Raw genomic sequence first — 23,766 nt, forward strand, 5'->3', positions numbered from 1 at the left:
TCCCTCCTGCAGCAAAGACTTGGCTGATTTCTTTTGATTTTCCCATGATGTCAAGCAAAGAGGCAGTGAGTTTGAAGGTAGGCCTTGAAATACATCCACAGGTACACCTCCAATTGACTCAAATTATGTCAATTAGCCTATCAGAAGCTTCTAAAGCCATGACGTCATTTTCTGGAATTTTCCAAGCTTAGTGTATGTAAAGTTCTGACCCACTGGAATTGTGATACAGTGAATTATAAGTGAAATAATCTGTCTGTAAACAATTGTTGGAATAATTACTTGTGTCATGCACAATGTAGATGTCCTAACCAACTTGCCAAAACTATAGTTTGTTAACAAGAAATTTGTGGAGTGGTTGAAAAATGAGTTTTAATGACTCCAAACTAAGTGTATGTAAACTTCTGACTTCAGCTGTAAATCTAACATAATTTACATATAACATTCCTATATACACTCTTAGACAAAATGGTTCTTAAAGGGTTCTTCAGCTGTCCCCCTAGAATAACCCTTTTTGGTTCCAGATAGAACCCGTTTTGGTTCCAAGTAGAACTCTTTTAGGTTCCATGTTTAAAGGGTTTTACATGGAACTCAAAAGGGTTCTACCTGGAACCTAAAAGGGTTCTTTAAAGGGTTCTCCTAGGGTTCTCCTGCTGTTTTAGGTTCTAGATAGCACCTTTTTTTCTAAGAGTGTAGAAATAAAATCTGGATATTTCAATGAATCTAATTGTAGACATAGTCCCATTGGTAGGAGCCTATAGTAAAACTCTCTGAGGCTGAGCTGCATGTGTATAGGTCACACTGTCTGACATTCACTTTGCTTACAGTGTAAAAAAAAAAAGCCCATTTCCAAAAGATCTGTTTGCCCCAGCAAATTACGCTCACACTTCATTGACTTTGAATGGGGGGGGCGGTATTTGGGTCCTGTCTGCTCGCCCAATGGGGCCCCTGAATAGAGGTAAAACTTACTGGACGTTTCGCGGCGCGCTTTTGTGACATCGGGTGCTGTAACCTCTACCCCTGAGGATTTGTGAGAATGAATTAGGTCCAGAAACTTGGGGACCTTTCTTGCATTTTGGAGTTGTTTCCAGTGGGGACAAATGCAGGACCTTTAAACAGGTAGGCATGTAGCTATATGTGGTTCCGGGAAGAGTTCGAGGACTGGTGAGGAAAGACAGCAGGGACAGAAGGAAAGTGACAGGGAGAGAGATAGCTAGCTAAATACATTGTAGGTAGGCTGTGATAGGGGGCATTTTTTTGGTCTATACTCTTAAACATTTTCACTCACTTTTCTAAATTAGACACTGAAGGATTTTGATGATCAGTTACTAGACCTAGGTACCTCTGCCGGACGGGATCAGTTTGACATGTCGCTGATACTGACTGTGTTAGACAAGCTGATGTACTTCCTGTCTTTAATTGCGTTTTGCGTCAGTGTATCTTATGGCTGGTTGAAATGAGACTAGATCATTCCTTTAACCTTCATTTGGGCCTGAGAATGATATGGTGTCATCGTTTTCAATGGACTATTGCTTATTTCTGAGTTCGATCCATTCTTTAAAGATGTTTTCCAGTGTGAGTTAATTAGGATGCTTTTATCCACATACGTTGGATATCTATCACCTCTGTGTAAGTCTCTGTTGAGTCTTCATTTGATAATAGAGCTGAAAGGGTTTTATTTGTGTCATTTCTATCAGTATTATATGAAAATATATTAGCATATTGTTTGTATCAACTCAGAGCGGTAGAATTGTCTTGAGATAAACTATCTGCAGTTTGAGCTCTGCATCATATTAAGACAAAGGTGTTAATTACACAGAAGTAATTTTATCCCTGAGATAAGTGTTTATGTATGATCTGAGATCAGTTTTACCTTAGTGGCATTAAAGTAAAAGGTGTTAATTACACAGAAGTAATTTTATACATTAGATGAGTGTTTATGTATGATCTGAGATCAGTTTAACCTCAGTGGCATTAAAGTAAAAGGTGTTAATTACACAGAAGTAAAAAAATTAATTATACATTAGATGAGTGTTTATGTATGATCTGAGATCAGTTTAACCTCAGTGGCGTTAAAGAAAAAGGCATAAGACTTTCTATGAAAGTACAGTGTTATGACACTGACTACGAGTGTCCATAGTAACTCTTAAGGGTTTATAAAATGCTGTATAATTCTTCCTTCTATGTGCAGGTGTGACCGGAGACAGTGAGCCAGACACCTGTGAGAGATCAACACCATGTCACTACAGCGGATGCTGAAGCTGCACTATGTGCTTGTGCTGGTGCTGTGTGTGTCAGCCAGCGAAGACTTCGACTGGACCAAGAATGAACGCGGATCATTCATCTATGGCACTTTCCCAACTGGTAGGCTACCGTACAGGGAGAAATGCAGAAGTGACTGAATCATGTTAAAAAGGTCTAATACTAACAGCAAAACATAGTTATAAAAATATAATAGATGAGAAAGAGCACAAGAGAGGACGAGAGAGAGAGAGGCCTACATTTTATCACAGAAATCAAGATTTTATAGCTATTACAGAAAATAGAAATGAAAGAGAGAGAAATTGTAACGTAATTTCTCCCAGGAATGAAGAGTTCTTTTTTTTTTACCCATTTTTTATCTCCAATTTTGTGGTTTCCAATTGGTACTTACAGTCTTGTCTCATCGCTGCAACTCCTGTACGGACTCGGGAGAGGCGAAGGTCGAAAGCCATGCGTCCTCCGAAACACAACCCAACCAAGCCGCACTGCTTCTTGACACAATGCCCATCCAACCCGGAAGCCAGCCGCACCAATGTGTCGGAGGAAACACCGTACACCTGGCGACCTGGTCAGTGTGCACTGCGCCCGGCCCGCCACAGGAGTCGCTAGTGCGCGATGAGACAAGGATATCCCTGCCGGCCAAACCCTCCCTAACCCGGACGACGTTGGGCCAATTGTGCGCCACCCCATGGGCCTCCCGGTCGAGGCCGGCTGCAACAGAGCCTGGACTCTAACCCAGAATCTCTGGTGGCCCAGCTAGCACTGCGATGCGGTGCCTTAGACCACTGCGCCACTCGGGAGGCCCAGGAATGAAGAGTTCTTGCTAACCTTTATATCTCTCTGAAGGGTTTTCCTGGGGGGCTGGGGGCTCTGCGTACCAGACAGAAGGAGCCTGGGACAAGGATGGCAAGGGGATGAGCATCTGGGACGTGTTCGCCCACAAGAAGGGAAAGATCTTCCTCAACGACACCGCAGACCACTCCTGCGAAGGATACTACAAATTCAAGGTGAATAGACTGAATAGACAGTAGACACAGTATCCCCATGTAGTCAGAAGTAGTGCACTGCAAAGTGAATAGGGAGCCATTTGAGATTTGAACCATATGGCTCTGTCTCAATTGACACCCTTGACATGACATCGTCAATATCTTCTAGGATGACATCACCTTGATGAAGGACATGAAGTTTAACCACTATCGTTTCTCCATCTCCTGGCCAAGGATATTTCCCAACGGAATCAAAGGTAAATGCTCCATACTTCATAGACCAGATTCTCCACTGAACATACTTCATAGACCAGATTCTCCACTGAGCATACTTCATAGACCAGATTCTCCACTGAACATACTTCATAGACCAGATTCTCCACTGAACATACTTCATAGACCAGATTCTAAACTGAACATACTTCATAGACCAGATTCTCCACTGAACATACTTCATAGACCAGATTCTCCACTGAACATACTTCATAGACCAGATTCTCCACTGAACATACTTCATAGACCAGATTCTCCACTGAACATACTTCATAGACCAGATTCTCCACTGAACATACATCATAGACCAGATGCTCCACTGAACATACCTTTAAGTCCAATGACAAAGCTTAATAATCTGTGTCCGGGAAACAGGCCCTATACGTTTTCGTGAATGTTATAGCTAATTTCAATGTTTCTTCTCCAGCTGATCACATCAATGAGAAGGGAATTAAATACTATGATGACCTGATCAACATGCTCCTGGACAATAACATCACACCAATAGTCACCCTGTACCACTGGGATCTGCCACAGGTGGGTACTGACTGACTGGGTACTGACTAACTGGGTACTGACTGACTGACTGGGTACAGACTAACTGGGTACTGACTGACTGGGTACTGACTGACTGACTGGGTACTGACTAACTGGGTACTGATTGACTGACTGGGTACTGACTGACTGGGTACTGACTGACTGGGTACTGCCTAACTGGGTACTGATTGACTGACTGGGTACAGACTAACTGGGTACTGACTGACTGGGTACTGACTGACTGACTGGGTACTGACTGACTGGGTACTGACTGACTGACTGGGTACTGACTAACTGGGTACTGACTAACTGGGTACTGACTGACTGACTGGGTACAGACCAACTGGGTACTGACTGACTGGGTACTGACTAACTGGGTACTGATTGACTGACTGGGTACAGACTAACTGGGTACTGATTGGCTGACTGGGTACAGACTAACTGGGTACTGACTGACTGGGTACTGACTGACTGGGTACTGACTAACTGGGTACAGACTGACTGACTGGGTACTAACTGTCGTGTCTTTGGGGTACCATTAAACTGAAGACATGTTTATCAATTAACTCCCTGTAATTATTATCAGGTGATTAAACTGATTAATCGTTTAATTGTAATTAACTAGGAGATCGGGGCACCAAGGAAAATATTCAGATTACAAAGCTATAATTTTCCTAATATAGCTTTCCTATATTATAACATTATATATTATATTCTGTTATAGTATAGGCCGATTATCTTCTGGTTTAAATGGTGTATTTTACCTCGCGTCCAGTCTCATTCCAAACGTCGTAAATTGTTGTATCTGCACGAACCCAGTCTTTACTAAAATCATCCATACATCAATTGTCTTAAAATCATTTATTTACTAAACTAAGTAATTCACAGAAAGTATACAAACAGTAATTATCATCACAAAGAATTGGTAGAGTAATGTGCCCTAGTGGGCTAAAACAGGCATGGCTGGTGTCTTGTTAACAATGGGTCATAAACGGTCAGCTGAGGACACACAAAGTTCATTAATATTAACAATTGACATGCTAATCCTTTGCACATGAACGCTCACTCATTTGAGAACAATTGCAATCAATATATATTTACGCTCAGTGTGTCGTCAGGATCCTTGTTGGAGCGTCGTTCTGTTGGAGAGTTCTCTCTCTCTCTCTCTCTCTCTCTCTCTCTCTCTCTCTCTCGGTTAGAATGGATCTTTCAAAGCGACATTCATTAATGTCGTCATAGAATGGATGTTTCGTTGGTCTTCGCGTTCAATGATATAATTTACTTAGCTGCAGACTAATAATTAATATCAAAGACTTGTTCTTATTCTGTCGGTATCAATAGTCTAAAAGTTAACCACGTGGTATAGTTCACTTTCAGTAGAGTACTTGGATGGTCAAACCTATTGGCCAACTCGCAATGGAGTGAAGGCCGGGTCTGTTAGAAATGTAAATCAGGGTGGGTTTTATAGTGAACATGTCACATGACGCCTGGTCCTGTCTGTGTCCCTGGGGGCGTGCCGATGACTGAGTTAAGCTTGGTACAGAAATACAATTCTATCACATTAACATCAGTACATAGCATCTCAATGTATTACAAAAGCTTTATCCTTATTAATACATTCTATACAACCATGTGGATGCAAGTCTCATCGCTGAGGCTATTATATAAACAGTTTTATGGTAATATGGCTATATTGTCTCTTCTGAGTATCACAAAATTGTACCAAGCGGACCAGTTCGTAGCTGGATTCTTCACCAATCTTCCATACCTTCTCCAGAACACAAAGGTCGCTTGGCTCCCCAATTCTGTGAGTTGGAAGAATTTCCTGTGTCTCTCTATGGGCCATGTGGCAAGAGATTCTCCTCTTAGAGTTTTTACAACCCTTTCACACAGGGCCTGTGTGGGGGAAGGTAGGTTGGGAGATGGTGCAAGGGGGGAGGGGGTCAACTGTCCTCCCTGTACTCAAAGAGGCCAACGTCATGACATAACTAACTGACTGGGTACTGACTAACTGGGTACTGACTGACTAACTGGGTACAGACTAACTGGGTACTGACTGACTGACTGGGTACTGACTAACTGGGCACTGACTGACTTGGTACTGACTGACTGGGTACTGACTGACTGGGTACTGACTAACTGGGTACTGATTGACTGACTGGGTACAGACTAACTGGGTACTGATTGACTGACTGGGTACAGACTAACTGGGTACTGACTGACTGGGTACTGACTGACTGGGTACTGACTGACTGGGTACTGACTAACTGGGTACTGACTAACTTGGTACTGACTAACTGGGTACTGATTGACTGACTGGGTACAGACTAACTGGGTACTGACTGACTGGGTACTGACTGACTGGCTACTGACTAACTGGGTACTGATTGACTGACTGGGTACAGACTAACTGGGTACTGATTGACTGACTGGGTACAGACTAACTGGGTACTGACTGACTGGGTACTGACTGACTGACTGGGTACTAACTAACTGACTGAGTACTGACTAACTGGGTACTGACTGACTAACTGGGTACAGACTAACTGGGTACTGACTGACTGGGTACTGACTAACTGGGTACTGACTGACTGACTGGGTACTGACTGACTAACTGGGTACTGACTGATTGGGTACTGACTAACTGGGTACTGACTGACTAACTGGGTACTGACTGACTAACTGGGTACTGACTGACTGGGTACTGACTAACTGGGCACTGACTGGCTGACTGACTGGGTACTGACTAACTGGGTACTGACTGACTAACTGGGTACTGACTGACTAACTGGGTACTGACTAACTGGGCACTGATTGACTAACTGGGCACTGACTGACTAACTGGGTACTGACTAACTGACTGACTGACTGGGTACTGACTAACTGGGTACTGACTGACTGGGTACTGACTAACTGGGCACTGACTGACTGGGTACTGACTAACTGGGTACTACTGACTTGGTACTGACTGACTGAGTACTGACTGACTGTATGCCAACCAGTAGTGAATCGCTATTCGCTTGCCGAGCTAGCACATACAAAGATACCGCTACACTGTTCAATGCAAAACATGGCACCTTTTATTTATCCATATATTTACAGAATCTAGGTTGAAATAATGTTGTCAGTAATCTAACTCCATATCAATCCCACATGAATGTAGACCTGAACTGTACTGCATTTGTATCAGAGGCTTTATAGAAAGAAGACAGTGGAGGGATGTTTCCTGTTATGATGATCCCAGATGACTAGTCTACTACAACACATTCCCTATCCATCACATGGTGTGACCTATAGTAACCTCTCTTCCCTGTTACCACCCAGGTCTTGTGTGACCTATAGTAACCTCTCTTCCCTGTTACCACCCAGGTCTGGTGTGACCTATAGTAACCTCTCTTCCCTGTTACCACCCAGGTCTGGTGTGACCTATAGTAACCTCTCTTCCCTGTTACCACCCAGGTCTTGTGTGACCTATAGAAATCTCTTCCCTGTTACCACCCAGGTCTGGTGTGACCTATAGTAACCTCTCTTCCCTGTTACCACCCAGGTCTTGTGTGACCTATAGTAACCTTCCTTCCCTGTTACCACCCAGGTCTTGTGTGACCTATAGTAATCTCTCTTCCCTGTTACCACCCAGGTCTGGTGTGACCTATAGTAACCTTCCTTCCCTGTTACCACCCAGGTCTTGTGTGACCTATAGTAAACTCTCTTCCCTGTTACCACCCAGGTCTTGTGTGACCTATAGTAACCTTCCTTCCCTGTTACCACCCAGGTCTTGTGTGACCTATAGTAATCTCTCTTCCCTGTTACCACCCAGGTCTTAAGTGACCTATAGTAACCTCTCTTCCCTGTTACCACCCAGGTCTTAAGTGACCTATAGTAACCTTCCTTCCCTGTTACCACCCAGGTCTTGTGTGACCTATAGTAACCTCTCTTCCCTGTTACCACCCAGGTCTTGTGTGACCTATAGTAACCTCTCTTCCCTGTTACCACCCAGGTCTTGTGTGACCTATAGTAACCTCTCTTCCCTGTTACCACCCAGGTCTGGTGTGACCTATAGTAACCTCTCTTCCCTGTTACCACCCAGGTCTGGTGTGACCTATAGTAACCTTCCTTCCCTGTTACCACCCAGGTCTTAAGTGACCTATAGTAACCTCTCTTCCCTGTTACCACCCAGGTCTGGTGTGACCTATAGTAACCTCTCTTCCCTGTTACCACCCAGGTCTTGTGTGACCTATAGTAACCTTCCTTCCCTGTTACCACCCAGGTCTTGTGTGACCTATACTAACCTTCCTTCCCTGTTACCACCCAGGTCTTAAGTGACCTATAGTAACCTTCCTTCCCTGTTACCACCCAGGTCTTGTGCGACCTATAGTAACCTTCCTTCCCTGTTACCACCCAGGTCTTAAGTTACCTATAGTAACCTTCCTTCCCTGTTACCACCCAGGTCTTACAGGAGAAGTACGGTGGATGGCAGAACGTCAGCATGGTGAACTATTTCAACGACTTTGCCAACTTATGCTTTGAGCGGTTTGGTGACAGAGTCAAATACTGGATCACCTTCAACAACCCATGGGTAAGACAATACATTTTCCATAATACATTATCCAAAATACATGATCCATAATACATGATCCATATTACATTATACATAATACATTATCATAACCCATTATACATAACACATTATCCATAATACATTACACATTACCATACCCCATTATCCATAATACATTATCACAACACATTATCATAACCCATTATCCATAATACATGATCCATAACACATTATACATAATACATTATACATAATACATTATACATAACACATTATTCATAACACATTATCCATAATACATCATACATAATACATTATCATAACCCATTATCCATAATACATTAACACATTACAACACATTATCCATAACACATTATCCGATGGACACACAGGCTGTGTTCCAAATGACATCCTATTCCTCATATAGTGCACTAATGTTTACCTGGGCCCATAGAACTCTGGTCAAAAGTAGTGCACTATAAAGGGAACAGGGAGCCAGGGCTCATAGGACTCTGATCAAAAGTAGCACACTATATAGGGGATAGGGTGCCATTTGGGAGACACCCAGTATATGAACCATAATCCTCCAGAAGACTACTGCAGGTTAGCTTCACCATGAACCAGACCCAAATACATGTGTCAAATACTTTCAAATAGGCTTAAGTATTTCAAAGTATTTGACACAATGTATTTTGACTCAGGACTTCCATAAACATCATATTTGATAAGTCTTAGTGTACAGTAATGCAGTGTGCTATATCTATGTTTGTAGTCTATTACTGTGGAGGACTATGAGACTGTGTTTATAGCCTAGTGTTGGGGAGGACTATGAGACTGTAGTCTAGTGCTGGGGAGGACTATGAGACTGTAGTCTAGTGCTGGGGAGGACTATGAGACTGTAGTCTAATGATGTGGAGGACTATGAGAGTGTAGTCTAATGATGTGGAGGACTATGAGACTGTAGTCTAATGATGTGGAGGACTATGAGACTGTAGTCTAGTGCTGGGGAGGACTATGAGACTGTAGTCTAGTGTTGGGGAGGCCTATGAGACTGTAGTCTAGTGCTGGGGAGGACTATGAGACTGTAGTCTAGTGTTGGGGAGGACTATGAGACTGTAGTCTAGTGCTGGGGAGGACTATGAGACTGTAGTCTAGTGTTGGGGAGGACTATGAGACTGTAGTCTAGTGTTGGGGAGGACTATGAGACTGTGTTTGTAGTCTAGTGCTGGGGAGGACTATGAGACTGTAGTCTAGTGCTGGGGAGGCCTATGAGACTGTAGTCTAGTGCTGGGGAGGACTATGAGACTAGTCTAGTGCTGGGATGACTATGAGACTGTAGTCTAGTGCTGGGGAGGACTATGAGACTGTAGTCTAGTGCTGGGGAGGACTATGAGACTGTAGTCTAGTGCTGGGGAGGACTATGAGACTGTAGTCTAGTGCTGGGGAGGACTATGAGACTGTAGTCTAGTCCTGGGGAGGACTATGAGACTGTAGTCTAGTGCTGGGGAGGACTATGAGACTAGTCTAGTGCTGGGATGACTATGAGACTGTAGTCTAGTGCTGGGGAGGACTAAGAGACTGTAGTCTAGTGCTGGGGAGGACTATGAGACTGTAGTCTAGTGCTGGGGCGGACTATGAGACTGTAGTCTAGTGCTGGGGAGGACTATGAGACTGTAGTCTAGTGCTGGGGAGGACTATGAGACTGTAGTCTAGTGCTGGGGAGGACTATGAGACTAGTCTAGTGCTGGGGAGGACTATGAGACTGTAGTCTAGTGCTGGGGAGGACTATGAGACTGTAGTCTAGTGCTGGGGAGGACTATGAGACTAGTCTAGTGCTAGGAGGACTATGAGACTGTAGTCTAGTGCTGGGGAGGACTATGAGACTGTAGTCTAGTGCTGGGGAGGACTATGAGACTGTAGTCTAATGATGTGGAGGACTATGAGACTGTAGTCTAGTGCTGGGGAGGACTATGAGACTGTAGTCTAGTGCTGGGAGGACTATAAGACTGTAGTGTAGTGCTGGGAGGACTATGAGACTGTAGTCTAGTGCTGGGGAGGACTATGAGACTGTAGTCTAGTGCTGTGGAGGACTATGAGACTGTAGTCTAGTGCTGGGGAGGACTATGAGACTGTAGTCTAGTGCTGGGAGGACTATAAGACTGTAGTGTAGTGCTGGGAGGACTATGAGACTGTAGTGTAGTGCTGGGAGGACTATGAGACTGTAGTCTAGTGCTGGGGAGGACTATGAGACTGTAGTCTAGTGCTGGGGAGGACTATGAGACTAGTCTAGTGCTAGGAGGACTATGAGACTGTAGTCTAGTGCTGGGAGGACTATAAGACTGTAGTGTAGTGCTGGGAGGACTATGAGACTGTAGTCTAGTGCTGGGGAGCACTATGAGACTGTAGTCTAGTGCTGTGGAGGACTATGAGACTGTAGTCTAGTGCTGGGGAGGACTATGAGACTGTAGTCTAGTGCTGGGGAGGACTATGAGACTGTAGTCTAGTGCTAGGAGGACTATGAGACTGTAGTCTAATGATGTGGAGGACTATGAGACTGTAGTCTAGTGCTGGGGAGGACTATGAGACTGTAGTCTAATGATGTGGAGGACTATGAGACTGTAGTCTAGTGCTGGGGAGGACTATGAGACTGTAGTCTAATGATGTGGAGGACTATGAGACTGTAGTCTAGTGCTGGGAGGACTATGAGACTGTAGTCTAGTGCTGGGGAGGACTATGAGACTGTAGTCTAGTGCTGGGAGGACTATAAGACTGTAGTGTAGTGCTGGGAGGACTATGAGACTGTAGTCTAGTGCTGGGGAGGACTATGAGACTGTAGTCTAGTGCTGTGGAGGACTATGAGACTGTAGTCTAGTGCTGGGGAGGACTATGAGACTGTAGTCTAGTGCTGGGAGGACTATAAGACTGTAGTGTAGTGCTGGGAGGACTATGAGACTGTAGTCTAGTGCTGGGGAGGACTATGAGACTGTAGTCTAGTGCTGTGGAGGACTATGAGACTGTAGTCTAGTGCTGGGGAGGACTATGAGACTGTAGTCTAGTGCTGGGGAGGACTATGAGACTGTAGTCTAGTGCTGGGGAAGACTATGAGACTGTAGTCTAGTGCTAGGAGGACTATGAGACTGTAGTCTAGTGCTAGGAGGACTATGAGACTGTAGTCTAGTGCTGGGAGGACTATGAGACTGTAGTCTAGTGCTGTGGAGGACTATGAGACTGTAGTCTAATGATGTGGAGGACTATAAGACTGTAGTGTAGTGCTGGGAGGACTATGAGACTGTAGTCTAGTGCTGGGGAGGACTATGAGACTGTAGTCTAGTGCTGTGGAGGACTATGAGACTGTAGTCTAGTGCTGGGGAGGACTATGAGACTGTAGTCTAGAGCTGGGGAGGACTATGAGACTAGTCTAGTGCTAGGAGGACTATGAGACTGTAGTCTAATGATGTGGAGGACTATGAGACTGTAGTCTAGTGCTGGGGAGGACTATGATACTGTAGTCTAATAATGTGGAGGACTATGAGACTGTTGTCTAGTGCTGGGGAGGACTATGAGACTGTAGTCTAGTGCTGGGAGGACTATGAGACTGTAGTCTAGTGCTGGGAGGACTATGAGACTGTAGTCTAGTGCTGTGGAGGGCTATGAGACTGTGTTTGTAGTCTAGTGCTGTGGAGGACTATGAGACTGTAGTCTAGTGCTGGGGAGGACTATGAGACTGTAGTCTAGTGCTGGGGTGGACTATGAGACTGTAGTCTAGTGCTGGGGAGGACTATGAGACTAGTCTAGTGCTAGGAGGACTATGAGAATGTAGTCTAATGATGTGGAGGACTATGAGACTGTAGTCTAGTGCTGGGGAGGACTATGAGACTGCAGTCTAGTGCTGGGAGGACTATGAGACTGTAGTCTAGTGCTGGGGAGGACTATGAGACTGTAGTCTAGTGCTGGGGAGGACTATGAGACTGTGTTTGTAGTCTAGTGCTGGGGAGAACTATGAGACTGTAGTCTAGTGCTGGGGAGGACTATGAGACTGTAGTCTAGTGCTGGGGTGGACTATGAGACTGTAGTCTAGTGCTGGGGAGGACTATGAGACTGTAGTCTAGTGCTGTGGAGGACTATGAGACTGTAGTCTAGTGCTGGGGAGGACTATGAGACTGTAGTCTAGTGCTGGGAGGACTATAAGACTGTAGTGTAGTGCTGGGAGGACTATGAGACTGTAGTCTAGTGCTGGGGAGGACTATGAGACTGTAGTCTAGTGCTGTGGAGGACTATGAGACTGTAGTCTAGTGCTGGGGAGGACTATGAGACTGTAGTCTAGTGCTGGGGAGGACTATGAGACTGTAGTCTAGTGCTGGGGAAGACTATGAGACTGTAGTCTAGTGCTGTGGAGGACTATGAGACTGTAGTCTAGTGCTGTGGAGGACTATGAGACTGTGTTTGTAGTCTAGTGCTGGGAGGACTATGAGACTGTAGTCTAGTGCTGGGAGGACTATGAGACTGTAGTCTAGTGCTGGGGAGGACTATGAGACTGTAGTCTAGTGCTGTGGAGGACTATGAGACTGTAGTCTAGTGCTGGGGAGGACTATGAGACTGTAGTCTAGTGCTGGGGAGGACTATGAGACTGTAGTCTAGTGCTGGGGAAGACTATGAGACTGTAGTCTAGTGCTGTGGAGGACTATGAGACTGTAGTCTAGTGCTGTGGAGGACTATGAGACTGTGTTTGTAGTCTAGTGCTGGGAGGACTATGAGACTGTAGTCTAGTGCTGTGGAGGGCTATGAGACTGTGTTTGTAGTCTAGTGCTGTGGAGAACTATGAGACTGTGTTTGTAGTCTAGTGCTGTGGAGGACTATGAGACTGTGTTTTTAGTCTAGTGCTGTGGAGGGCTATGAGACTGGAGAACATGCACCTGGACTGAAGCTGAGGGGCACTGGGGCCTACAAAGCTGCCCACCACATTATCAAGGTAATCACTAATTGTTTATAATATAATTATATTTAATATTGTCAGTAATCTAATTCCAATATATAGGCCTAGTGTACTGTCTGTCCCCTGATACAGAATAATATATCATTTGAACAGGCACATGCTAAGGTTTGGCACACCTATGACACTCAATGGAGAAGCAAACAGAAAGGCTTGGTTGGGATCTCGTTGTTGGCAGACTGGGGGGAGCCAGTGGACATCACCAACCAGAGAGACATCGAGGCAGCAGAGAGATATGTCCAGTTCTACATGGGCTGGTTCGCTACACCCATCTTCAACGGGGACTACCCTCAGGTCATGAAAGACTACATAGGTAAGTCATGTATTGTCACAGCTAGGTGTTCCATTTCCACGAACAACCCACAGGGTTTAAATGAAGCTTACCCGCTCGGCTGAGGCTAGTATTGTTCAGACCAGGCTAGTAGAAAATGGACCCAATTAGCCCACCGTCTTTTGAAATATTGAATGGCACAGATTATAGACCCGGGATAGAAAAACAATGGTGGTTTACACTCCAAAAGGGTTCTTCAGCTGTCCCCATAGGAGAACCCTTTTTGGTTCCAAGTAGAACTCTTTTGTGTTCCATGTAGAACCCTCTGTGGAAAGGGTTTTACATGGAACCCAAAAGGGTTCTTCAAAGAGGTCTCATATGGGGACAGCCAAAGAACCATTTTAGGTTCTCGATTTTTTTCTGCGTGTACTTGCCTGGCTGGCCAGTGTCCAAAATCCCTGCCTATATGTAACAGGACATAGAAACGTATTTGTGTCACTGTCACACCTGATGTCTCTTTCCACACAGACAAGATGAGTGCCCAGCAGGGTCTGGGTAGCTCTTGCCTCCCTGTCTTCTCCTCCCAATGTCAGGGTTAAGGGTTAGAGGTCAAAGGTCATAGTGTAATCTGGTCTCTCTCTCTCTGGTCTCCAGGTAGGAAGAGTGCCCAGCAGGGTCTAGGAACCTCCCGTCTCCCTGTCTTCTCCTCCCACTGTCAGGGTTAAGGGTTAGAGGTCAAAGGTCATAGTGTAATCTGGTCTCTCTCTCTCTGGTCTCCAGGTAGGAAGAGTGCCCAGCAGGGTCTAGGAACCTCCCGCCTCCCTGTCTTCTCTTCCCAGGAGAAGAGTTACATCAAGGGTACCTGTGACTTCCTGGGTATTGGCCACTTCACCACGCGCTATATCACCCAGAAGAACTACCCGTCTGGCCGCGGTAACAGCTACTTCACCGACCGTGACCTGGTGGAGCTGGTGGACCCTCGCTGGCCCGACCCCGGCTCTGAGTGGCTCTACTCTGTCCCCTGGGGATTCAGACGCCTGCTTAACTTCGTCAAGGTATAATACACACGACTGTTAGTGTGGGCAGGTCCTACCAGCCAGACTTGGGTTAAATACATGATGTATTTGGTCAAATACAGTATGATAACAACTTTCCACTACTTCCAGGTGGGTTTGGAGGTGTGCTTGATTCAGTGTGGAGTTTGCACTTTATTTTACTTTATGCATTTGACCCCGATCTGCTGAAACATTCACACCTTCTTCCTTGTTTGACACAAACTCCCTCACTACCCCGTCTCCCTGTCTCTCTACCCCGTCTCCCTGTCTCCTCCCGACCCTGTCTCCCTGTCTCCTCACCACCTCGTCTCCCGGTCTCAACACCCCGTCTCCCTGTCTCCTCACCACCCCGTCTCCCTGTCTCCCCACCCTGTCTCCCTGTCTCTCCACCCCGTCTCCCTGTCTCCTCCTCACCCTGTCTCCTCCCACCCTGTCTCCCTGTCTCCTCCCCACCCTGTCTCCCTGTCTCCTCACCACCCTGTCTCCCTGTCTCCTCCCCACCCTGTCTCCCTGTCTCCCTGTCTCCTCCCCACCCTGTCTCCCTGTCTCCTCCCCACCCTGTCTCCCCGTCTCCTCCCCACCCTGTCTCCCTGTCTCCTCCCCACACTGTCTCCCTGTCTCCTCCTCACCCTGTCTCCCTGTCTTCTCCCCACCATGTCTCCCTGTCTCCCCCCCACCCTGTCTCCCTGTCTTCTCCCACCCTGTCTCCCTGTTTCCTCACCACCCTGTCTCCCTGTCTCCCCACCACCCTGTCTCCCTGTCTCCTCCCCACCCTGTCTCCCCGTCTCCTCCCCACCCTGTCTCCCTGTCTCCTCCCCACACTGTCTCCCTGTCTCCTCCTCACCCTGTCTCCCTGTCTTCTCCCCACCATGTCTCCCTGTCTCCCCCCACCCTGTCTCCCTGTCTTCTCCCACCCTGTCTCCCTGTTTCCTCACCACCCTGTCTCCCTGTCTCCTCCCCACCCTGTCTCCCTGTCTCCTCCCCACCCTGTCTCCCTGTCTCCTCCCACCCTGTCTCCCCGTCTCCTCCCCACACTGTCTCCCTGTCTCCTCCTCACCCTGTCTCCCTGTCTTCTCCCCACCATGTCTCCCTGTCTCCCCCCCACCCTGTCTCCCTGTCTTCTCCCACCCTGTCTCCCTGTTTCCTCACCACCCTGTCTCCCTGTCTCCCCCCCACCCTGTCTCCCTGTCTCTTCACCACCCTGTCTCCCCACCACCCTGTCTCCCTGTCTCCTCCCCACCCTGTCTCCCTGTCTCTTCACCACCCTGTCTCCTCCCCACCCTGTCTCCCTGTCTCTTCACCACCCTGTCTCCTCCCCACCCTGTCTCCCTGTCTCTTCACCACCCTGTCTCCTCACCACCCTGTCTCCCCGTCTCCTCCCCACCCTGTCTCCCTGTCTCCTCCCCACCCTGTCTCCCTGTCTCCTCCCCACCCTGTCTCCCTGTCTCCTCACCACCCTGTCTCCCTGTCTCCTCCCCACCCTGTCTCCCTGTCTCCTCCCCACCCTGTCTCCTCCCGACCCTGTCTCCCTGTCTCCTCCCCACCCTGTCTCCCTGTCTCCTCCCCACCCTGTCTGCCTGTCTCCTCCCCACCCTGTCTCCCTGTCTCCTCACCACCCTGTCTCCCTGTCTCCTCCCCACCCTGTCTCCCTGTCTCCTCACCACCCTGTCTCCTCCCACCCTGTCTCCCTGTCTCCTCCCCACCCTGTCTCCCTGTCTCCTCCCCACCCTGTCTCCTCCCACTCTGTCTCCCTGTCTCCTCCCGACCCTGTCTCCTCCCCACCCTGTCTCCCTGTCTCCTCCCCACCCTGTCTCCCTGTCTCCTCCCCACCCTGTCTCCCTGTCTCCTCCCGACCCTGTCTCCTCCCCACCCTGTCTCCCTGTCTCCTCCCACCCTGTCTCCCTGTCTCCTCCCCACCCTGTCTCCCTGTCTCCTCCCCACCCTGTCTCCCTGTCTCCTCCCCACCCTGTCTCCTCACCACCCTGTCTCCCTGTCTCCTCCCCACCCTGTCTCCCTGTCTCCTCCCCACCCTGTCTCCCTGTCTCCTCCCCACCCTGTCTCCCTGTTTCCTCACCACCCTGTCTCCCTGTCTCCCCCCCACCCTGTCTCCCTGTCTCTTCACCACCCTGTCTCCCCACCACCCTGTCTCCCTGTCTCCTCCCCACCCTGTCTCCCTGTCTCTTCACCACCCTGTCTCCTCCCCACCCTGTCTCCCTGTCTCCTCCCGACCCTGTCTCCTCCCCACCCTGTCTCCCTGTCTCCTCACCACCCTGTCTCCCTGTCTCCTCCCCACCCTGTCTCCCTGTCTCTTCACCACCCTGTCTCCCCACCACCCTGTCTCCCTGTCTCCTCCCCACCCTGTCTCCCTGTCTCTTCACCACCCTGTCTCCTCCCCACCCTGTCTCCCCGTCTCCTCCCCACCCTGTCTCCTCCCACCCTGTCTCCCTGTCTCCTCCCCACCCTGTCTCCCTGTCTCCTCCCCACCCTGTCTCCCTGTCTCCTCCCCACCCTGTCTCCTCCCCACCCTGTCTCCTCCCCACCCTGTCTCCCTGTCTCCTCCCCACCCTGTCTCCCTGTCTCCTCCCCACCCTGTCTCCCTGTCTCCTCACCACCCTGTCTCCCTGTCTCCTCCCCACCCTGTCTCCCTGTCTCCCTGTCTCCTCCCCACCCTGTCTCCTCCCGACCCTGTCTCCCTGTCTCCTCCCCACCCTGTCTGCCTGTCTCCTCCCCACCCTGTCTGCCTGTCTCCTCCCCACCCTGTCTCCCTGTCTCCTCACCACCCTGTCTCCCTGTCTCCTCCCCACCCTGTCTCCCTGTCTCCTCACCACCCTGTCTCCTCCCACCCTGTCTCCCTGTCTCCTCCCCACCCTGTCTCCTCCCACTCTGTCTCCCTGTCTCCTCCCGACCCTGTCTCCTCCCCACCCTGTCTCCTCCCCACCCTGTCTCCCTGTCTCCTCCCCACCCTGTCTCCCTGTCTCCTCACCACCCTGTCTCCCTGTCTCCTCCCCACCCTGTCTCCCTGTCTCCTTCCCACCCTGTCTCCCTGTCTCTCCACTAGACTCAGTATGGGAACCCCATGATCTACGTGACAGAGAATGGGGTGTCAGAGAAGGTGCAGAGGTGCACAGACCTGTGTGATGATTGGAGGATGCAATACTTCAAGGATTACATCAATGAGATGCTCAAGGGTGAGGGACCTATCAGAGGAAATAACATCCTCTTAATATTACCTTAAAGAAAGGTTTAGTAGAGAAAATAATCTAATATTATAGAGGTTTAGTAAAACATTCGTTTTTCTTTATAACAAGTAATTGTTTTAATGAACTGGTATAATTCTAGGACAAAACAGGTGTTTTGAGTGTGTTTGAAGTTTCACTGTCTACTCTATTGATACTGGGCAAATTAACTCCTATAGCACCCTCTGTTGGTCTTTTCTCCACATGACAGCCCTTAAGGACGGAGTGAATGTGAAGGGTTACACAGCCTGGTCGCTGCTGGACAAGTTTGAGTGGGACGAAGGCTTCTCTGAGAGGTTTGGCCTGTTCTACGTGGACTTCCTCAACAAGAATAAACCACGTTACCCAAAAGCCTCTGTTCAGTACTACAAACGCATCATCAGCTCCAATGGATTCCCCAACCAGAGAGAGGTACAGTCAGTCAGTCAGTCAGTCATTCACAGACACCTTGTACACACCTGATATAGGCCTATTCTATTTGGTTCAGAACAGTTTAAGTTTCTTCAAAGTTTTCCACTGTGCTGTTTTGTGACAGACTTTTTTTTAATGGGTTGTATTAATACATATTGATTGATTGGTTGATTGGTTAGTTGGTTAATTAATACATGTATTTTGATGGTCTCTCTACAGGTGGAAAGCTGGAAAAGGAAAGCAACAGAGACGTGCTCCTCCAGTAACCAGCTGCTAGCTGCAGGTCAGTACAGAAGACTACACTACACCCCAACACAGACAGACCCTAACACCACCAGACCCCAACACCACCAGACCCCAACACAGACAGACCCCAACACAGACAGACCCTAACACAGACAGACCCCAACACCACCAGACCCCAACACCACCAGACCCCAACACAGACAGACCCCAACACCACCAGACCCCAACACAGACAGACCCCAACACAGACAGACCCCAACACAGACAGACCCTAACACAGACAGACCCCAACACCACCAGACCCTAACACAGACAGACCCCAACACCACCAGACCCCAACACCACCAGACCCCAACACAGACAGACCCCAACACCACCAGACCCCAACACAGACAGACCCCAACACAGACAGACCCCAACACAGACAGACCCCAACACCACCAGACCCCAACACAGACAGACCTCAACACAGACAGACCCCAACACCACCAGACCCCAACACAGACAGACCTCAACACAGACAGACCCCAACACAGACAGACCCCAACACAGACAGACCCCAACACCACCAGACCCCAACACCACCAGACCCCAACACAGACAGACCCCAACACAGACAGACCCCAACACAGACAGACCCCAACACCACCAGACCCCAACACCACCAGACCCCAACACCACCAGACCCCAACACAGACAGACCCCAACACAGACAGACCCCAACACCACCAGACCCCAACACAGACAGACCCCAACACAGACAGACCCTTACACAGACAGACCCCAACACCACAACACAGACAGACCCCAACACAGACAGACCCCAACACAGACAGACCCCAACACCACCAGACCCCAACACCACCAGACCCCAACACAGACAGACCCCAACACCACCAGACCCCAACACCACCAGACCCCAACACAGACAGACCCCAACACAGACAGACCCCAACACAGACAGACCCCAACACAGACAGACCCTAACACAGACAGACCCCAACACCACCAGACCCCAACACAGACAGACCCCAACACAGACAGACCCTTACACAGACAGACCCCAACACAGACAGACCCCAACACAGACAGACCCCAACACAGACAGACCCCAACACCACCAGACCCCAACACAGACAGACCCCAACACAGACAGACCCCAACACCACCAGACCCCAACACAGACAGACCCCAACACAGACAGACCCCAACACAGACAGACCCCAACACCACCAGACCCCAACACCCCCAGACCCCAACACAGACAGACCCCAACACAGACAGACCCCAACACCACCAGACCCCAACACAGACAGACCCCAACACAGACAGACCCCAACACCACCAGACCCCAACACAGACAGACCCCAACACCACCAGACCCCAACACCCCCAGACCCCAACACCACCAGACCCCAACACAGACAGACCCCAACACAGACAGACCCCAACACAGACAGACCCCAACACCACCAGACCCCAACACAGACAGACCCCAACACCACCAGACCCCAACACAGACAGACCCCAACACCACCAGACCCCAACACCCCCAGACCCCAACACCCCCAGACCCCAACACAGACAGACCCCAACACCACCAGACCCCAACACAGACAGAACCCAACACAGACAGACCCCAACACCACCAGACCCCAACACAGACAGACCCCAACACAGACAGACCCCAACACAGACAGACCCCAACACCACCAGACCCCAACACCTTCAGACCCCAACACCACCAGACCCCAACACAGACAGACCCCAACACAGACAGACCCCAACACAGACAGACCCCAACACCCCCAGACTCCAACACCACCAGACCCCAACACCCCCAGACCCCAACACCACCAGACCCCAACACCACCAGACCCCAACACAGACAGACCCCAACACCACCAGACCCCAACACCCCCAGACCCCAACACTACCAGACCCCAACACAGACAGACCCCAACACCACCAGACCCCAACACAGACAGACCTCAACACCACCAGACCCCAACACAGACAGACCCCAACACCACCAGACCCCAACACAGACAGACCCCAACACCACCAGACCCCAACTTCACCAGACCCCAACACAGACAGACCCCAACACCACCAGACCCCAACACCACCACACCCCTGGCTCAAAGACATCATGGCAAAGACTTTCCAATACTTGAGCTGCGATGTACTTGATTTAGTAAGCCCCAGTACAATGGACTTAATAGAATAGTCCCAAAAATGCAAACTACAACCTAAATCATGCACATACTTTAAAACTTGAACTATTTGAAAATATTTTACATAATGTATGTCACTCAGCTCCAACAACTTCAGCATGCAGGGACATTGGGCTGAATCTGGCTGCCAGGGCAAACAAAGGAACATTCTGACTCTAATTGGCACTTTTCAACAAACAGTTGAACTACTGATAGTTGAACAACAAAACTACATGGGAAGACATTCTCTAACAGGACCTTTCTTTGTTTGCCCCTCCAGCTAGAAGAAAGTCCCAGCAGGACAATAAGGAACAGGCAGGGATGCCAAAGGTTTGGCCAGTGCATGATGAAGTTTAGGTAGGCCTACTTAGGACTCCATTACTTCTTTTTTTGATTGACTGACTGGTGTGTAGCAGACCTGGCTAGGAAATACATTCACCAAATACTTTTCAAATCATTTAAAGTATTGAATTTGAGTTGTGGTTGATTTAGCACTTATCGGACTATTCGCCATTTGCTGCTGAGTACATTTCTGCTAGTAGTGCAAAGTGGTGTAGTCATCTATGTGTTATTATTTTTAAAAAATGGAGCCTCTGTCTGCTGTTTAGGGTGTAGACCGGGTTACTGTTAGGGTTTTATAAAAACATTTAATTTATTTATTGTGTTCAATGATTATTCCAGATCCGTTGACCAGCCACATGGAGATGGTAACAGAGATCGTGGTTCCTACAGTCTGTACTCTCTGTATTCTCCTGGCTGCTGTCTTCCTCATGTTCCTGCTGCGTGGACGCTTCTAGAACACTGCTGTCTTCCTCATGTTCCTGCTGCGTGGACGCTTCTAGAACACTGCTGTCTTCCTCATGTTCCTGCTGCGTGGACGCTTCTAGAACACTGCTGTCTTCCTCATGTTCCTGCTGCGTGGACGCTTCTAGAACACTGCTGTCTTCCTCATGTTCCTGCTGCGTGGACGCTTCTAGAACACTGCTGTCTTCCTCATGTTCCTGCTGCGTGGACGCTTCTAGAACACTGCTGTCTTCCTCATGTTCCTGCTGCGTGGGACGCTTCTAGAACACTGCTGTCTTCCCCATGTTCCTGCTGCGTGGACGCTTCTAGAACACTGCTGTCTTCCTCATGTTCCTGCTGCGTGGACGCTTCTAGAACACTGCTGTCTTCCTCATGTTCCTGCTGCGTGGACGCGTCTAGAACACTGCTGTCTTCCTCATGTTCCTGCTGCGTGGACGCTTCTAGAACACTGCTGTCTTCCTCATGTTCCTGCTGCGTGGACGCTTCTAGAACACTGCTGTCTTCCTCATGTTCCTGCTGCGTGGACGCTTCTAGAACACTGCTGTCTTCCTCATGTTCCTGCTGCGTGGACGCTTCTAGAACACTGCTGTCTTCCTCATGTTCCTGCTGCGTGGACGCTTCTAGAACACTGCTGTCTTCCTCATGTTCCTGCTGCGTGGACGCTTCTAGAACACTGCTGTCTTCCTCATGTTCCTGCTGCGTGGACGCTTCTAGAACACTGCTGTCTTCCCCATGTTCCTGCTGCGTGGACGCTTCTAGAACACTGCTGTCTTCCTCATGTTCCTGCTGCGTGGACGCTTCTAGAACACTGCTGTCTTCCTCATGTTCCTGCTGCGTGGGACGCTTCTAGAACACTGCTGTCTTCCTCATGTTCCTGCTGCGTGGACGCTTCTAGAACACTGCTGTCTTCCTCATGTTCCTGCTGCGTGGACGCTTCTAGAACACTGCTGTCTTCCTCATGTTCCTGCTGCGTGGACGCTTCTAGAACACTGCTGTCTTCCTCATGTTCCTGCTGCGTGGACGCTTCTAGAACACTGCTGTCTTCCTCATGTTCCTGCTGCGTGGACGCTTCTAGAACACTGCTGTCTTCCTCATGTTCCTGCTGCGTGGACGCTTCTAGAACACTGCTGTCTTCCTCATGTTCCTGCTGCGTGGACGCTTCTAGAACACTGCTGTCTTCCCCATGTTCCTGCTGCATGGACGCTTCTAGAACACTGCTGTCTTCCTCATGTTCCTGCTGCGTGGACGCTTCTAGAACACTGCTGTCTTCCTCATGTTCCTGCTGCGTGGACAATGATAGCTGTATTTTTTTATTACACACAGTTCATCTCTTTTATATACATATTGCAACAGATACAAACCTGGACACCGGACACATTTTAAAATGGAACGATAGCTATTCCATGTTAATAAAGTGTTAACATACAGATAATAATGTATCTTGAAAATCTAATTAAATTGCAATAAAGATTGTACAGCCTGTTTGGAAACTGTTTGACTCCTTATAGGCTGCAGGTGTTGTAGAGAGAATTCAGTAGAAGAGGAGTCTTCAGGACCTTATATAATAGGCTATACAGTATCTACACTATAGTTTTGTTTGAAACCTTAAGACTAGGCTTTAGCTCAGCAGGATAACATAGTCTTGCAGCTTAATAATATAACTGATCATATTGTAATCTGATTTCCAGATTTCATAAGCAAGTACCTGTGTATGTGTAAACCTGTAAACGGACACTCTATTGCTCTGAATGAATTTGCCCACATAACATTTATGAGGGGACAAAGTCTCAAAACCCTGTTTTATCGGAAAACATTCATAATGAAAATGAGAAAATAACAAGGCATGGAAAGCAAGAGCAAGTGACACAATTCTGTCAGGTAAAATTGGTAGGCTTCTCTCAGGTATGTAAACTCAAAAAAAATG

At 48.5% G+C, this 23,766-nt stretch overlaps 2 protein-coding genes across 6 annotated transcripts; one reads left to right on the plus strand and one right to left on the minus strand.

Moving 5' to 3' along the window:
* Positions 1-937: 937 nt before the first annotated feature.
* Positions 938-23,324, plus strand: LOC106591502 (lactase-like protein). 5 transcript variants are annotated; one of them, XM_045708858.1, is made up of 14 exons: positions 938-1,116; positions 2,189-2,361; positions 3,106-3,266; positions 3,415-3,502; positions 3,946-4,055; positions 8,503-8,631; positions 13,487-13,582; positions 13,700-13,916; positions 14,655-14,929; positions 17,988-18,117; positions 18,377-18,576; positions 18,796-18,859; positions 21,319-21,395; positions 21,720-23,324. In XM_045708858.1, exons 2-13 carry the CDS (start codon positions 2,235-2,237, stop codon positions 21,393-21,395), a joined length of 1,674 nt encoding a protein of 557 aa, XP_045564814.1. In that variant the 5' UTR covers positions 938-1,116; positions 2,189-2,234; the 3' UTR covers positions 21,720-23,324. The 5 variants fall into 5 exon arrangements, with proteins under 5 accessions (XP_045564814.1, XP_045564810.1, XP_045564813.1 ...); XM_045708854.1 differs by lacking the exon at positions 21,319-21,395; XM_045708857.1 differs by lacking the exons at positions 938-1,116; positions 21,319-21,395 and adding an exon at positions 1,143-1,161.
* LOC106587898 (sodium/potassium/calcium exchanger 1-like) lies at positions 22,077-23,040 on the minus strand. Its single transcript, XM_045708316.1, has 2 exons — positions 22,741-23,040; positions 22,077-22,670 (listed from the first exon to the last, which is right to left on the minus strand). The coding sequence occupies exons 1-2, from the start codon at positions 23,038-23,040 to the stop codon at positions 22,077-22,079; spliced, it is 894 nt and encodes a 297-aa protein (XP_045564272.1).
* Positions 23,325-23,766: the final 442 nt, after the last annotated feature.

This window comes from Salmo salar, chromosome ssa26 (genome assembly GCF_905237065.1).
Source record: "Salmo salar chromosome ssa26, Ssal_v3.1, whole genome shotgun sequence".
In the NCBI taxonomy this organism is placed as follows: Eukaryota; Metazoa; Chordata; class Actinopteri; order Salmoniformes; family Salmonidae; genus Salmo; species Salmo salar.

What these genes read in the sequence shown, in the direction of transcription:
- LOC106591502 (XM_045708854.1), top strand. Translation starts at nt 2,235, where the DNA reads ATGTCACTACAGCGGATGCTGAAGCTGCACTATGTGCTTGTGCTGGTG. An exon ending in CTGCCCACCACATTATCAAG is followed by an intron (nt 13,583 to 13,699) that starts GTAATCACTAAT and finishes TCATTTGAACAG; the next exon opens with GCACATGCTAAGGTTTGGCA. An exon ending in GATTCCCCAACCAGAGAGAG is followed by an intron (nt 18,577 to 18,795) that starts GTACAGTCAGTC and finishes GTCTCTCTACAG; the next exon opens with GTGGAAAGCTGGAAAAGGAA.
- LOC106587898 (XM_045708316.1), bottom strand. Translation starts at nt 23,040, where the DNA reads ATGCAGCAGGAACATGGGGAAGACAGCAGTGTTCTAGAAGCGTCCACG. An exon ending in AACATGAGGAAGACAGCAGT is followed by an intron (nt 22,671 to 22,740) that starts GTTCTAGAAGCG and finishes CCCACGCAGCAG; the next exon opens with GAACATGAGGAAGACAGCAG.